Genomic DNA, 15,537 nt, shown 5'->3' on the forward strand with positions numbered 1-15,537 from the left:
ACACATCTTCTAACTGCGGGCCCCAGGCTCAGTCACTGTGTACTCTTTCTCTCTCTCTGAATTCTCTATGATCTTCTAAGGATGTTTTCTCAGGAGAGGCTGTTGGCTTTCAATCAAAAATGTCCTAAATTCAAGGTGGTGAGGACGAGTCTAGAGATCATGCTGTCTGCCAGGCCCAGGCTGCCTCCACCACGTGCTGCTGTGTGGCCTGAGCGGAGTCAGTTAATCTCTCTGAACTCCTATGTCCTCCATCATACAAACAAGGACAGTAACGATTGTTAGGATTGCCCTGAGTGTTCCGTGAGATGATGGATATAAAAGGCTTGGCTTTAACCGTTATTATCTCAACAGGGCTAGAGAGGGGAAAAAAAAAAAAAAAAGATGTTCTTTCCAGTATAAATGCTGACTTAAAAAAAAAACAGATTTTATTTTTTTAAAAGATTTTATTTATTTATTTGACACATAGAGAGAAATCACAAGTAGGCAGAGAGGCAGGCAGAGAGGCAGGCAGACAGAGGGGGGAAGCAGGCTCCCCGCTGAGCAGAGAGCCGGATGCGGGGCTCCATCCCAGGACCCTGAGATCATGACCTGAGTCAAAGGCAGAGGCTTAACCCACTGAGCCACCCAGGCGCCCCATAAATGCTGACTTTAAGCAATAGAAAATTTAGCAGCTCGCATAGAAAGTTGAGCACTAAGCATGAACATGTACATAGAAGCCTCAAATGTACAGAAAATGGGCGTCCGCAGAACAATTCATCTAACTGGCTCCAAGCACTGTGAGCCTGGCCGGTTTTGGGGAAACTCCCTTCCCTGCACGGTGCCATCCAGGCCCGGGGACACTGCACACCCGCCCAAGGTGTCTGCACATTGGACCCAATGATTATGTCCTTTCAGTGAATATTTCTTGATAATTGAAGGCATTTTTTTTCTTGCAAAACCACAGTGCTCCAGTTTTTAAAGCCGAGTCTGATCCCTGCTGGCATGGGAAGAACCTGAGGAAATCAATGAAAGGGGAACCAGATGCAGGGCACCATCTGTAAGGGGAGTGGATTAGCTTCTTGTCGCTGCTCTAGCCAATGAGCACGTGCTTAGTGACTTCACACCGCACAGATGCCTCGTCTCCCAGTTCTGGAAGACAAGAGTCCAAAATGGGTCTCACTGTGCTCAGGTGTTAGCTGGGGCCACTTTTCTTCTGGAGTCCCCAGGGGAGAATGTTTCCTTGCCTTTTCCAGCTTCCAGGGGCCACCCACATTCCTTGTCTTGTGACCTCCTCTTCCACCTTCAAAGCCAGCAGTGGTAGTACCTTCGGATCTCTCTGACCCTCCTGCCTCCTTCTTAAAAGGACCCCGGTGATTGCATTGGCGGGGTGGGCACAAAGCAGTGGCCAAGTTAGGGAGCAGCCCCTGGCCTGACCTTGTGATTTGAGCATCTGTGGTGGAGCACCAGGCTCTGCAGGATCCGAGAACCTCACCAGCATGGAGTGGAGGCTGGCCAGCTGCTGCCCCAGGACATCTCAGCTTGTCACATAGGCAGGTGCTGTGACCATCAGACCCACTTGTCAATCACCCCAGTGCCAAGGGCATGCAGGGGCTTGGTATTTGCTGGATAGAGGAAGGGGTCAGTGGATGAACAGAAGTCTCTGTGGACGTCACTGTGGACTGAGTGGGTCCAGCCCTCCAGGGAGCAGGAGGGTGGCACCAGGTGGGGCACTGGCACAGACCCAAGGGTCACTCTAAGCTAGAAGCCACAGCTATCAGGAGAAATGAAAGGAGAAGCAGAGCTGGGCAGAGAGCCCAGACTCAGGAGAGGTCAGAAATACACAGAGATCCAGGCTCTAGGGAGACAGAGCCCAGTGCTGCTGTGATTTGGGGGTCCTTAAGGGTCTCATCGTTATGGGAAGGTCCCAGATACCCACCAGCCATTCCGTACATACTAGATATGCCCCGCCAATGGCCCGGCAAGGTTTGGGTTATTTATAGTTAAAGCCCACGGATTCATGAATGCAGCGACAAGTGGCAGAGAAGCAGGGTGGCGAGAGCCTCAGAGAGTAGTGACCTTCACCTTCTTAGGGGCTGATACAAGCTGTGGATGGCGCTATCCCCCCAGAAAAGGGGCCCACCCCCCACCCCTGCACAGGGTTCCAGGAGACTTTCTGCCTCCCTGGGGTTCAGGCTCAGAAGGCTGAGCTGGATTTGTCAGACTTGGAAGGCTGGTCACACGACACTGTCTCCACGCCAAGCTGCCCAGGGCTGCTGGCTGAGTGGCTCTGGGTGAGAGCCCAAGATTCTGCATTTCTTAAAAGCCCTCAGATATGGCTGCTGCTCAAAGCGAGGCACGGTCTGGAAACCCCTGGCACATAGAGAGGGAAGAAAGCCTGAGCACGAAAGAGAAATGAATTATCTGGTTCATCCAGGAAATTTTAACTCAGCATTTCTGGAATGTCGATCACTGACAATGTACATGTACAATTTTTGACATTTCCATGTAACACTGGTGCTATAAATTGGCATTACATGAAATTCACCACTTATTTTCATCCGAAGCATTAATACCTACGAAATCACAGGTTTGCTGGACTAATTGGAATTTTTCTGAAGTCTATAAACTATGTAACTATTAATTTTTTGATGTTTGATGTGCTTCCAAAAATCAGTTCACAGGGGCACCCAGGTGGTTCAGTGGGTTAAACCTCTGCCTTTGGCTCAGGTCGTGGTCTCAGGGTCCTGGGATGGAGCCCCGCATCTGGCTCTCTGCTCAGCAGGGAGCCTGCTTTCACTCTCCTGCTTCCTCTCTCTCCCTGTGCCTGCCTCTCTGCCTATTTATGATCTCTCTCTATCAAATAAATAAATAAAATCTTAAAAAAAAAATCAGTTCACAGACACTGTTCAAATCCCATGCTGCTAGAAGAACAAGGCACTATCCAGATTCATCGCAATTTTCTGGATACTTTAAGTGGGAGATATTTGAAAGAAACCAATACCCCTAAACTCTGCCATTATTGCTGTCTTTTTTTTTTTTTTTTTTTAAATCTCCCTCTTGTAGCACCTGGGTGGTTCAATTGGTTAAGTATATGACTCTTGATTTCAGCTCAGGTCATGATCTCAGGGTCGTGGGATCAAGCCCCATGTCCGGCTCTGTGCTCAGTGTGGAGTCTGCTTGAGGTTCTCTCTCCCTCTCCCCATGCCCCTCCCCATGCTTGCAAGCATTCTCTCCCTCTCTCTCTCAAATAAATAAAATCTTTTCTAAAAAAGTTAAAAAAAAAAAACTTCCTTTTGAATCACTCACTCACCAAAAGCAACACAGAAATCCTAGCCTTTCTGCCCATTAGCTCACAGCGCTACCATCTTCCATAGTCTTCCAGCATTCTGTTCTCCTAGGCTGTTCTAGTCCCCTCTTTGCCGGGCACACACTCCGGGTCTTGAGCTTGACTGTGCTGCATGCCTCAATAAACCCCAGTTTACCTAACCTCCTTGGTAAACCTTCCTCAGGGCCTGAGTCACCTCCCTTCCACCCATAGGTCCCTGGGGAGATCACAGGATCTCACCAGGAGGCATGCAGAGGCATTTGGAATGCTTCTAACACTGCACAGATTTGAGAAGTTTGTAGAAGGATAAGAGAAGCCAGAGGAGTCACGTTTGGGATGAGGAGTCATATCAGGGAATTCCCTCCTGTCTGCTCCGTGGGGGCCCAGGGGCCTAGCACAGAACAGATGCATCTGTGCTCAACATGTGGGTGAACAGAAGCCACCCAGAACACGAGGACAGAAATGACCAGGTCAGCCTCATGTCCTAACCCAGAGAGGTGACAGCCTAGAGACACCACAAATAAGGGATGCCAGCACTGGACCACTGAGAAGTGATGCCTACAAACCCCTTCAAGCTAGAATAAGAAAAAGATTTTAAGAAATGTTACTGGAAAAATACAAGGAACTGAAGGGCAAAACTAACATGCATCCTGAAGAGGACTGAGAACCAGAAACGAGAGACGGGAAAGCTACATCTCTCCTCCCCCCACAGCCACCCAGTCCAGATCTCCCTGCTAACTGGCCTGGTCCTCACCTCAGTCATCCTTGGGAGAGTGAATCCGGTTGGCTCAGCCCAGCCTCCAGCTTGACTCCTCTTGGGTCAAAGGTCCACTCTTTTCTGGCCAGCTGTGGCCACAGGGCTGGGGCCAAGGGCCTTTTGGGTCCTCCTCTTCCATGGCTGAGGATGGAGCAAAGTCCCTAGCAGGGGGCTCCGGAACTGGAGGGAAGGTTGGCTGCTTTCTGGTGAAAGCACTGGTTCCGGGCACCTGGGTGGCTCAGTGGGTTAAAGCCTCTGCCTTCGGCTCAGGTCATGATCTCAGGGTCCTGGGATTGAGTCCTGCATCAGGCTCTCTGCTCAGCAGGAAGCCTGCTTCCCTTCCTCCCCCTCTCTCTCTCTGCCTGCCTCTCTGCCTACTTGTGATCTCTCTCTGTCAAATAAATAAATAAAATCTTAAAAAAAAAAATTAAAAAAAAAAAAAAGGACTTGTTCCCCAGAGCCATTTTGAGAAATCGGGTTGGGATTGGAACATTCCCAACCACCAGTGCAAGAACCCTTTCATTCCTTCGCCGGTTGTTATGAACGCAATATTATGTTCCCCGCTAAATTCCTATGTAAAAGGTCAAACCCCCAATGTAAAGGCATTTGGAGATGGGGCCTCTGGGAGGGGAGTAAGGGCAGATGAGGTCAAGAGGTAGGGGTCCTCATGATAGGATCCGTGACCTTGTGAGAAGAGGAAAACCTCTCTCGCTCTCCCTCTTCCCCACTCCTGCTCGCTCTCCTGTGCACACCCCAGGAAAGGCCGTGCGAGGACACACGTGGAAGGTGGCTGTCTGCGGGCCAGGAAGAGGGCCCTCACCAGAACACCACCATGCTGCCCCCTGATCTCACACCTCCAGCCTCCAGAACTGTGGGAAAATAAATCTCAGTGGTTGAAGCCACCCGCTCTGTGGTATTTTGTGAAGGCAGCCCGAGCTGACTAAGACACCAGCACTGGTCTTGTCATTTTTAGCAAAACTTTTTATAAACGCTCTAGAATGTGGGCTTGATAGATGAGTTCACAGCAACTCCGACAGCAAATGGCCCCACAGCTAGAACTCCACAAAGACCCAGTGTTGAGTGTGCAACTTCCTGTGTATAAATATCTCTATTTGGCTCTGGAAACGACATGCCGGCTTTTGGGTAGTGTCTGTTCTGCCCTGGGACTGGGAGCCGGGCTGCCCTGGCCGGCCTCCCTCTGGCTGGGTCCAGCAGACCTTGGCCCACAGGCAGGCGGGAGCTTGCCAAGGGCGGTGGCCAGCTGAGGCCACTCACCCAGAAGGAGTGGCCCTTGTCCCCAGCTCACTCTCTCCTACCGCTCCCAGCCTGCCTGGGTTTGCAAAACTGAAAGAGGGCAGCTTTCATTAATTCGGTAGAACCTCGGGCTTCACTTGGAGAAAGTGGGTTGAGCCCTCTCCTCCCCCATCCAGCCGAGAGTGACAGTTGTCACCAATGTGCCCAGAGGGGACAGGGCGCTCAGGAACTGCCACCAGCCAGTCCCCAAGGACAAGGCATAGATTTCACTCGCTAGGATGGAGCCAAGGCTCTCTGATAACCCTTCATTCCTTTGTTTCAAACCTTATTATTATTTTTTATTAACATATAATGTATTATTAGCCCCGGGGGTACAGGTCTGTTTCAAACCTAATGCCTACTTTTTTAGATTGAGCATTATACACACTTTACATCCTTGGATTCTTTTTACATTAAAGAGTAAAAACAGGGGCGCCTGGATGGGTCAGTCAGTTAAGACTTTGACTCTTGATTTGGGCTCAGGTCATGATCTCAGGGTTGTGGAACGGGACCCTTGCTCAGTGGGGAGCCTGCTTGTCCCTGTCCCTCTGTTCCTCCCCCACTCACACTCCCTCTCTCCCTCTCTCTCTCTCAAATAAATACATACATAAATAAAATTTTTTAAAATAAAAAATCAAAGGTAGAAACAATTTAAACAAGTGGATCGTTTACTGACCTGCAGAGAGTAAAATGAGTAGGGATGATCTCTCCTGGCGTGCACAAGGGATGCCAGGCACCCTGACCCCATTCAATTCTTGCCTTTGCACTGCACAAACGAGAGATGATTCAGAGGGAAAGAGAAGCTCTCGTGGCTGGGATGATGGGAGATGTCAGAAATGGACCTTGCTTGCTCTGCTGGGACTCCAAGCAAAGGGGCATGTCTGTCTCTGGACCCTGGGCCCCGCTGAGAGTCAGACAGAGCTGCCCTCCACGAGAGAATAAAAGGAGGCCACCGAGGCCACGACCGACCAGGTCAACCCTGCCTGGCTGAGGACCCCGGCTTTGTCCCGGGCCCACGGAGACCTACCCCAAGAGCTCTGACAGGGCAAGCTGGGAGAGCACACCCTGTTGTCCCCTCTGCTCCCAGGTCCCATGGCTTTAGCCTGACTTGGACTTCAGGGAAGGGAAAGGCCACTCAGCATTTGTCTGGCTGCCCGGGAAGTGAGCGGCTAGGAGGCCACCCACCCCCTCTCACTACTATGCCTGGGCCTGGCCATCGTTCTCACCAGGGTAACCAAGGGCCACAGCCACTTGAGGGAGGACCCCTTCTCCTGGTTGATCCCCTTTCCCCTAACTGCCCCGGGGACCCCATGAAGGGGGACGGGGGTGTTTGTTGGACAGGATCAGCCCCCAGAGGAAACAGGGCTGGTCTGGCCTTGTTACTGGTTTTGTCCCCTGCTATGTGCTCTGTCTGATCTCTGCTCACTGCTTTGTAAGGAGGTGCTTGGCCTTCCCCTGTGTCCACTGAAGACTTTCCTCTTCTCTCAGCAGCAGGGCAGGGCCCTGAGGCCTGTAAGACCTGGGTTCGAATTCTGCCTCAGCTGCTTACCAGCTGTATGATCTCAGGCAAGTGACTGAGTTTCTCTGAGGAGGGCATGGCCAAGAAGAGCAAACTGTTAGACCCTGGAAGCCCCGAGAGAGGGAGCGGGAAAGCCCGGTGCAAGACCCAGGCTGAAAGACCAGCGGGTCGGGGGCTTGGGGGCAACACAGATGTGGGGTGCTGGGGGGCCTCTCCTGCATGAGTCTGAAGCCAGAATGTTGTCAGACATTGGAAAGAAGGGGGAGAAAAGTGAGCCCCCTGGTGCCATGTGCAGCTGCGCACTAGACGCCAGTGTCTGACCAGTATGTGTTCTGGAAATCCCCACCATCTCCTGCCCATTCCTGCGGGAGCCAGAAAGCTCCAGCCAGGCCACAAGGACTCAAATCGCAGCAGCCCCTGTCAGGTGCAGGACAGCAGAGAAGCTAACTCCTCTCTGACCCTGGCCACCGACTCACCATGGAGGCCGGCGTCAGCTCAGGACGCTGGCCTGGGTTCCACCCTGGTCCTGGAAACCAGCTCAGGCCTCCACACTGCACCATTCCCCCCGCTCCGCCAGCAGGTCAGTGTTGCCCCTCAGTGGATTTCTGGAAGCCGCAATAATGACAAGCCTGGACTCCTTTTCCAGAGGAAAGGGAATGGGCCAAAGAGGTGGTTCCCAAGGCTTGCTCTCTAGACCACCAGGAGCAGCAGCAGCAGCTGAGAACCTGCTAGAAATACAAATTCTTGCGCTGCCCCTGACCTCCTACCACAGACACTTTGAAGGTGGAAACAGCAATCTGTGCTTTAACTCCCCAAGGCCCGCTCCCGGGCGAGAACCATTGCTTCACAGCCGTGAGAACAAACACTCCAGTGACCACGTAGAACAATGTGGAACAGCGTGGATGGCTCTCACAAGCCAATATCACGGGAAGAAGTCAGACACAGAAGAGAACATCCTGAACTATTCCACAAAGCCCCAAAATAGGCCAAGAGTCACCCATGCTGTGAGGTCAGAGGTGACCCTCAGGGGCAGGGCATGGGAAGGGGCGGAGAGACTCTCCAGAGCCACAGTGACCTTCTCCTTCTGGATCCGGGCGCTGGTCACATAAGGTATAAACATCTGGCAATCTGTACACTGAAGATATGGGCGCTATCTGCATTCTACTATACTTATATTAAAAATTTTGTTTTAACTCTATTCAAGGGCAAAATAGAAATGCCACCTTCCTCCTCACTGTCTAGCCTAACACTTGGTTGGAATCACTTGGGGATGGCTGGAAGGTCTGTCCCTTGGCTCTGGAGAGTATAAAGTCAGGTATTCTTGGATCCTTGGCCAAAAAGGTTTTATGAATTCAACTTTTATGAATTCAACAGACGTCAGGACAGGCAGGCTAATTAAAACCAGAAAGAACATATCCCAACGGACGCTACCATTTTTGGTAAATGCTATTCTTCCCACCTTGTCTCGGGTTTAGAGAGAATGTTTCCAGAGAACAAGCCACCTCTTCCAATTACCTTGGTGGGTCTTTCACAAAGGGTTGATCTTGGAGGGGATACCAGGAAGTCATGTTGTGCAAGGAGAAGACATTCTGTGGATGTTTGACTCCAGTGTTGGGGATGGGCAGGGAGCCGAAGGAAGAACTGCACCTCACCTGCCAAGGAATTTTCCAGGCCAGAGGTTTCAAGGCCTTGACACAACAGAATGGAGCCTTGTGGCTCCACTTGCCTACCTTCCTCTGGGCTAGAGAATATTCATAAAAACATTCCCAATGAGGAACATCTTGGCCTGCCTGGAGGGAGACTGTGGCTCATTTTCCTTAAGTACATCCACTCTCCCCAACCCCCAGTTTACTCCAAGTGGATAGTAGCTAACAGGCAACACAGACCAGCCACAACTATGGAGCTCCATCTCAAAACGATCCCACCAAAACTTCACCAAACTCTCCACTGAGAAGAAAATGGACAGGCCATGTCTCCTTCCAAAACCCTTCTAGGACCTCCCAGATTAGGCTTCTGCCTGCTCTGTGTCACCCTGCAGAATGACTGGTGTTTGGTTGTGTTTTTGTGTGATGCCATCAGCCTACATTGAAGGAGGCACAGAGGATGAGGCTTAAGAAATCTGTTCACGCATGTGTGTTTGTATGTGTGCACACGCACGAGCTTTGTGGGTCCAGGAGAAAGGTCACCCTGCTGGATTGGATAGACTGGAGTCCATGCATCACATGGAGCTCTCTCTACCATGCACGTTCCTGGGATCCACTTCAGCCTTACTCAGTCCAAAATCTGGGCATGGGGCCCGGGAATTCATATATTTAACAAGCTCTTGAAAATTTAAAAATCACCACACTAAAGCTCCTTCTTCCATAAAAGCCCTCAATAGAAAACACTTAGCTAGTCCTAGTCTTGGTGCAAATTCTCCTGAGCACTTGGTCAGTTTTTATCCTTGATTGCAGTAGAATGAGTCACTGACACATGTCCCCTTTTCACACTGGCTACTAGGAAGCTCAGGCATAATTTGGCCACATCCATAGTGAAAGTCTTTGTTATGGGAATTTAAAAAGAGGACACCAAAAAGAACAAAAAAGATGGGGATACCTTTTAAACCATCCTTTCCAAAATGTTCTGTTTTCTGACCCCTGACAGAGGTGGAGGGGCAGATCCCCACAATGCCTTGACCAAGTTTCGGCCTTGTGTATCTTTTTCTTATAGTAACCTAAATGTCTCTTTCTCTAACCAAAAAAGAGCCTAACTTAAACGTTAAAAGAAAATGATGAAAACAAATTAAATAATAATAAAATAAAGGAAATATAAATGAAGTATTAGAGAATATTATGCAAATATTAAAGCGGGGTGTATATGCCTAGTTCATCGAAATACAACATTTTCCAAAACACATTTTTTAAGGGGAGGGAAAAGTAATAAAACCATATATAAGTTTTGTGTGTGTGTGTGTGTGTTCTAGAGTTTGAAGAAAATATTTAATGCTTTAATTCTTTTGTTGTTTATTGAGGGAATTTATTCTGAGGCTCTGAAAGCAAATATTTTTCCCAAGCTGCTTACCAGCATTCCAAACTTCTATTGATATCCCCTCCTTTTTTAAATAACAATTTTATTGAGATGTAATTCGACTTGCACACAATTCACCTTTTTTAGAGTATGCAATTCAATGGTTCTCGATATACTCACAGAGTCGTGCAACCATCACCCCAACCAATTTTAGAACATCTGCATCATTTCCCCCTAAAGAAATCCTAGCTGTTCCTCACCCCCATTCTTCAATCCTTCTAGCCTTAGGAAACCACTGATTTGTTTCTCACCTCTATGCACTTGCCTGTTCTGGGTAGTTCTTATGCATGAAATCAGACAGTATGTGGTCTTTCATGACTGGCTTTTTTCACTTAGCACAATGATCTCATGGTTCATTCATGTTAGAGCATGTGTCAGTATTTAATTTCTTTCTAGGGCTGAATAACATTCCATTGTATGGATATGCCATGTTTTATTTATCCATTCATCAGTTGGTAGACATTTGGATTGTTTCCACCTTTTGCCAGTTATGAGTAATGTTGCTGGGAACATTTGTGTACAACTTTTTGTGAGGACATATGTTTGCATTTCTCTTGGGAATACACTCAGGAATGGAATTGCTAGGTCATATGGTAATTCCATGTTTAGCCTTTTCAGGAACTGCCACACTGTTTTCTAAAATGCCTGCACCGGGTGCCTGGGAGGCTCAGTCAGTTAAGGTCTGCCTTTGGTTCAGGTCATGATCTTGGGGTCCTGGGATTGAGCCCACATTGGGCTTTCCACTCACTGCTTCTCCCTCTCCCTCTGTGATCTCTCTTGCTCTCACTCCCTCTCAAATAAGTAAATAAAATCTTTTTAAAAATGCCTGAACCATTTTACATTCCCATCAGCAGTGTAGGAGTGTTCCAATTTCTCCATGTCTTTACCAATGTTTGTTATTATCTGTCTTTATTCTTACCACCATTCTAGTAGATATCAAACCAAACCTTACTGTCGTTTTAATTAGTAGTGGTGTTGAGCACATCTTCATGTACCATTTGTATAACTACTTCGGAGAAATGCTACTCAGATCCTTTGCCGTATTTTGGTGTCATCTAAAAAACCATCTTCTAGTCTGATGTCAAGAACATTTACACCTATGTTTTCTGCTATGAGTTTTATAGTTTTAGTTCTTAGAATTAGGTCTTTGATCCATGTTGAGTTAATTTTTGTGTATGATGTGAGGTAGAAATTCAAATGCATTCTTTTACATGTGAATATTCAGTTGCCCCAGTACCATTTGTTGAGAAGACTATTCTTATCTTAATAGCCTTGGCACCCTTGGGACCTACTGTCAAAAATCAATTGAACATAGATGTATGGGTTGATTTACAGATTCTCAGTTCTATCCCATTGACCTATATGTCTGACCTTGTGTCAGTCTTGATTACTGTGGATTTATAGTGAGTTTTGAAATCAGGAGATGTGAGTCTAACTTTATTCTTTTTTGGGTTGTTTTGGCATGGGTCCCTAGAATTTCCATATGAATTTTATGATCTGTTTATTAATTTCTGCAAAGATGCCAGCTGGGATCTTGATTTGGATGGTGTTCAGTATGTAGATTGATTTGAGAAGTAACACCATCTTAACAATATTAACTCTTCTGATCCATGAAAATAGAATGTCTTTCCATTTATTTAGGTCTTCTTAAATTTCTTTCAGTACTATTTTATAGTTTTCAGAATATAAGTTTTGTGCTTTTTTTGGTTAAAATTATATCCCTATTTTTTGACATTATAAATGGAATTCTTTTCTTAATTTCACTTCTCCTACGCTCATTCCTACCATGTAGAAATATAATTGATTTTTGTATATTGATCTTATATCCTAAAGCCTTACTGAACTTATTTATTTCCAATAGTTTTTTAGGGGATTCCCTAGGATTTTCTAAATATGAGATCATGTCATCTGCAAATAGAGTTTAACTCCTTCCTTTCCAATCTTTTATTTCTTTTTCTCTATTAATTGCCCTGGCTAGAACCTCCATTACAATGTTGAATAGTATTAGTGAGAGTAGGCATCCTTCTTCCTGATTTTATAGGAAAATATCCAGTCTTTCATAATTAAATACGGTATTAGCTGTGGAGTTTTCATAGCTGTCTTTTATTCAGTTTAAGAAGTTTTCTTCTACACCTGGCTTGTTGAATACTTTTATCATGAAGGAGTGTTGAATTTTGCCAAATGTTAATGTCAAATGTCTACTAAGATGATCACATAATTTTCTTCTTTATTTCATTGATATAGTGCATTATATTAATTTTTTTTTAGAGAGAGAGAACACATGCATGCAAGGAAGTGATGGGTGGGGAGGGGCATAGGGAGAGGGAGAGAGAGAGAATTCCAAGCAGACTCCTCGCAGCCCAGAGCCTGACTCGGAGCTCAATCCCATGATCCCGAGATCATGACCTGAGTTGAAATCAAGAGTTGGACACTTAACTGACTGAGCCACCCAGGCACCCCATATGAATTGACTTTTGAATGTTAAACCAACCTTGCATTCCTGAGAAAAATCTACCTGGTCATAGTGTATAATTCTGTTTATAGATTTATACACTGAGCCTGGGTGGCTTAGTGGGTTAAAGCCTCTGCTTTCGGCTCAGGTCATGATCCCAGGGTCCCGGAATCAAGCCCCGAATCGGGCTCTCTGCTCATCAGGGAACCTTCTTCCTCCTCCTCCCTCTCTCTGCCTGCCTCTCCGCCTACTTGTGATCTCTCTCTCTGTCAAATAAATAAATTTTAAAAATAAAAAAGTAAAAAATAAAAATATAGATCAGTTTCCTAGTGTTTTGTTAAGGTCTTTTTCATCTCTATTAATAAGAGATATTAGCATATAGTTTTCTTATGATGTTTTTGTCTGATTTTATTACCCCTCCATTTTTTTGATATTTGTGATGCCTCTTCCATAACATAACATTTTTATAGATAAGAATCCATTTCTGGGCTGGCCGTTCTATCTCCCAGATTGACTGCCTTGGAGTAGTACCACATTCCTTGTATTAATGTAGTATTTCATGATATTTAGGAAAAGCAGACTCTTCCTTACATATATTACTCAAAAAGTTTGAGATAATCTTCCCTATCTATCCTACAGATAAACCTCATAATGATTTTACCAAAACATGCAGATGAATTTTTTGATAGGATTTTTTAATTGGGATGTCACTAGAACTATATATTAACTTGATGGGAATTTTTATTTTTAATTTTCCAATCCAAGAAAAACCCATGTTTTGCTAAAGATGTGAGTCTCCTTTCATTGCTCAAGTTTTTCTTTCACATAAGTTGTTCACATTTATATCCTTTGTTTTCGGGTTTTGTTACTCCCATGATTGAAATCTCTCTACTTTCTTGCTATTGTTGACATGTGGTGAATCTATCTTGTTCAGGTCCTACGCTGAATTCTCTGTAATTCCAACAGTTCCAATTGGTTCTTTTGGGTTTTCAAGGCACACAAATCAGTTCACCTGCAAATTATGATTATTTAGTTTTCCTTTCTGATACCGTTTGTTTTAAGTCTCACATTGGCCAACACCCACAAAACATGTTAAAATGATGAGAACAGGATTCTGCCTGATTTTCCAGCACCACTCTATTTTTGATGTGCACAGTACTCTTTATCACGAGAAGTTTTCCTTCTCATCTCACTTTTAAAGGTCTTTCCTGGAGACTGGTATTTAATTTTGTCACAAACCTACTGATGTGTTATATTGTATTAAGATTCCTTACTGATTATGAGATTGCTTCTAAGTCACTAAGAGCATTTTTTTTTTCAAGAGCATTTTAGTTAGAGAATTAAAACATCTCACTTAGCAATTCATTCTTCTTTTGTACTTAATTTACTAGGTGGAAAATCTGGATTGTTCTGAAGGTATAAATATAAACAGCTTTTTCTTCCGCATCAGTGTAACCTCTCTCCAAACTCACTACCCTGCTGTATAGCAGGGCTCTTGGAAGTCACCTAGGCAAATCCCATAACTTCTCTGCCTTCCTCATTTTTAAGAGTGATTTGTTTCTACATTTAAGATCTATCCTACTCATTTTTTTCTCAAAAGATTTATCTATTTAATTTCTGAATAGGTGAATACATTGACATCGTTTTTAAAAAATAAATATGGAAAGGTAGGTACACTAGAGTCTCCTTCCCTCGCACTCCCATTCTCTACCTGTCCCGGGCCCCTCCTCTAACTGACTATTGATGCTCATTTTTCATAATTTCTTCTGGAAGTTTTTAGGCACGTCCAAATAAATTTGAATCTGTTCCCTCTTTTACCCTGATAAAAACTCAATGCATACTGTTCTGACCTTCTTTTTGTTTTCTTGAGCTATCCCAAGATCCTTTCTTGATCAGAATTTAGAACTTTTTCTTGCTTTTGCCACTGAATCTTAGTCCACTGATGGAAATGTGTAGGACATTTTTTTTTTTTTTTAGGAGGGAGAGAACACACACCCATGCGTGCTAGTGGGGAGGTGGCAGAGGGAGAGGGAGAGAGAGACTCCCAAGTGGGCTCCATGCTCAGTGACCAACCCAAAGAGGGGCTCGATCTCATGACCCTGAGATCGTGACCTGAGCCACAAACAACAACTGGATGCCCAACAGACTGAGCCACCCAGGGACCCCAAATGTTTGGGAGTTTCTAGCTGGTATGACCCATTCCTGATGGAGAGACACTGTGGTGTCTTCAACCTCTTGTTCTCAGACACACGGACCAGTCCTTACACCTGCAAGCACATCTGCGGGCCGAATTCCTGCGGGTGGGACAGCTGAGCTAGAGCATGTTTGCGTTTTACTTCAATAGACACTGCCACCAACAACGGGGGCTCCCCCTTCGCTTCACCAATCACTTACCAAACTTTTGATTTTTTACCAACGTAATAAGTAAAAAAAAAGGCGGGGGGAATCCCAGTGTGGTTTGGATTTCCTTTCCTCTCCTGAGACATGAGATTGAACACCTTTCGCAGATGTTCTTAGCCTTTGTCCATTTGTCAGGTTTAAATCTTCCCAAGTCCAACCTCACACTAATCAAAGTTCCTCTCCTCTTCCTCTAGTGCAGGACAGAATATTTGGGGGGATGGGTGGGAGGCTTGGCCTGGAGAAGCCTCCCCCTCCTCCCCTTCCTCTGGGTGGGGAAGGGAGCAGGGGTCGGCAAGCTGAGCTGTCCTTCCATGGCTGGCTCTGTGTCCACGGTAGGAGGCATCCCTCTGGCTCAGCCTGCCTTGCTTGGGTGCCTTCTCTGATGGGTTTTTGATTGTCCTGGGCTAGCGTTCGTCTGTACCTCTTCTCCTTTCCCTCTAACGCCTGCCCCAGACTACCCCTCCCAGAGAGGGCACCACAGCTCCCTCTGTCCTAGAGGTAAGTACAGGCTCCCAACCCTTTCTCCAGGTTGGGCGGCCCGTGGCTTGACTATATGGCCACCTGGGCAGCCCCCTACCCCTAACACTTATTAACCTCTGAGCCCCAGGGAAACTCAGGGATTTCTAGGTTCTTCTTTGCAAGAGCTGCTCTGAAGGCCACAGAGAGCAAAGATAAGGTGGGCGTACCTCATCTTCTTGGGCCCACCAGGCCACAGTCACTTCAAGGCCCACAGCATGAGGTCCCCC

The 15,537-nt window shown here is 46.3% G+C and overlaps 1 protein-coding gene and 1 long non-coding RNA gene across 2 annotated transcripts in view; one reads left to right on the forward strand and one right to left on the reverse strand.

Moving 5' to 3' along the window:
- Positions 1 to 4,357, reverse strand: part of NEU2 (neuraminidase 2) — a 30,415-nt gene extending 26,058 nt beyond the window's left edge. Inside the window, exon 1 of the mRNA XM_082690660.1 lies at positions 4,059 to 4,357. Within this exon, the coding sequence (XP_082546786.1) occupies positions 4,059 to 4,067 (9 nt within the window). The 5' untranslated portion in view covers positions 4,068 to 4,357. The remainder of the gene's footprint in view (positions 1 to 4,058) is intronic.
- The window catches only part of LOC309844244, a 32,157-nt gene that overhangs the window by 3,739 nt on the left and 12,881 nt on the right, over positions 1 to 15,537 (forward strand). The gene's annotated exons all lie outside the window — the stretch shown is intronic.

This window comes from Mustela nivalis (genome assembly GCF_964662115.1).
Source record: "Mustela nivalis genome assembly, chromosome: 11".
In the NCBI taxonomy this organism is placed as follows: Eukaryota; Metazoa; Chordata; class Mammalia; order Carnivora; family Mustelidae; genus Mustela; species Mustela nivalis.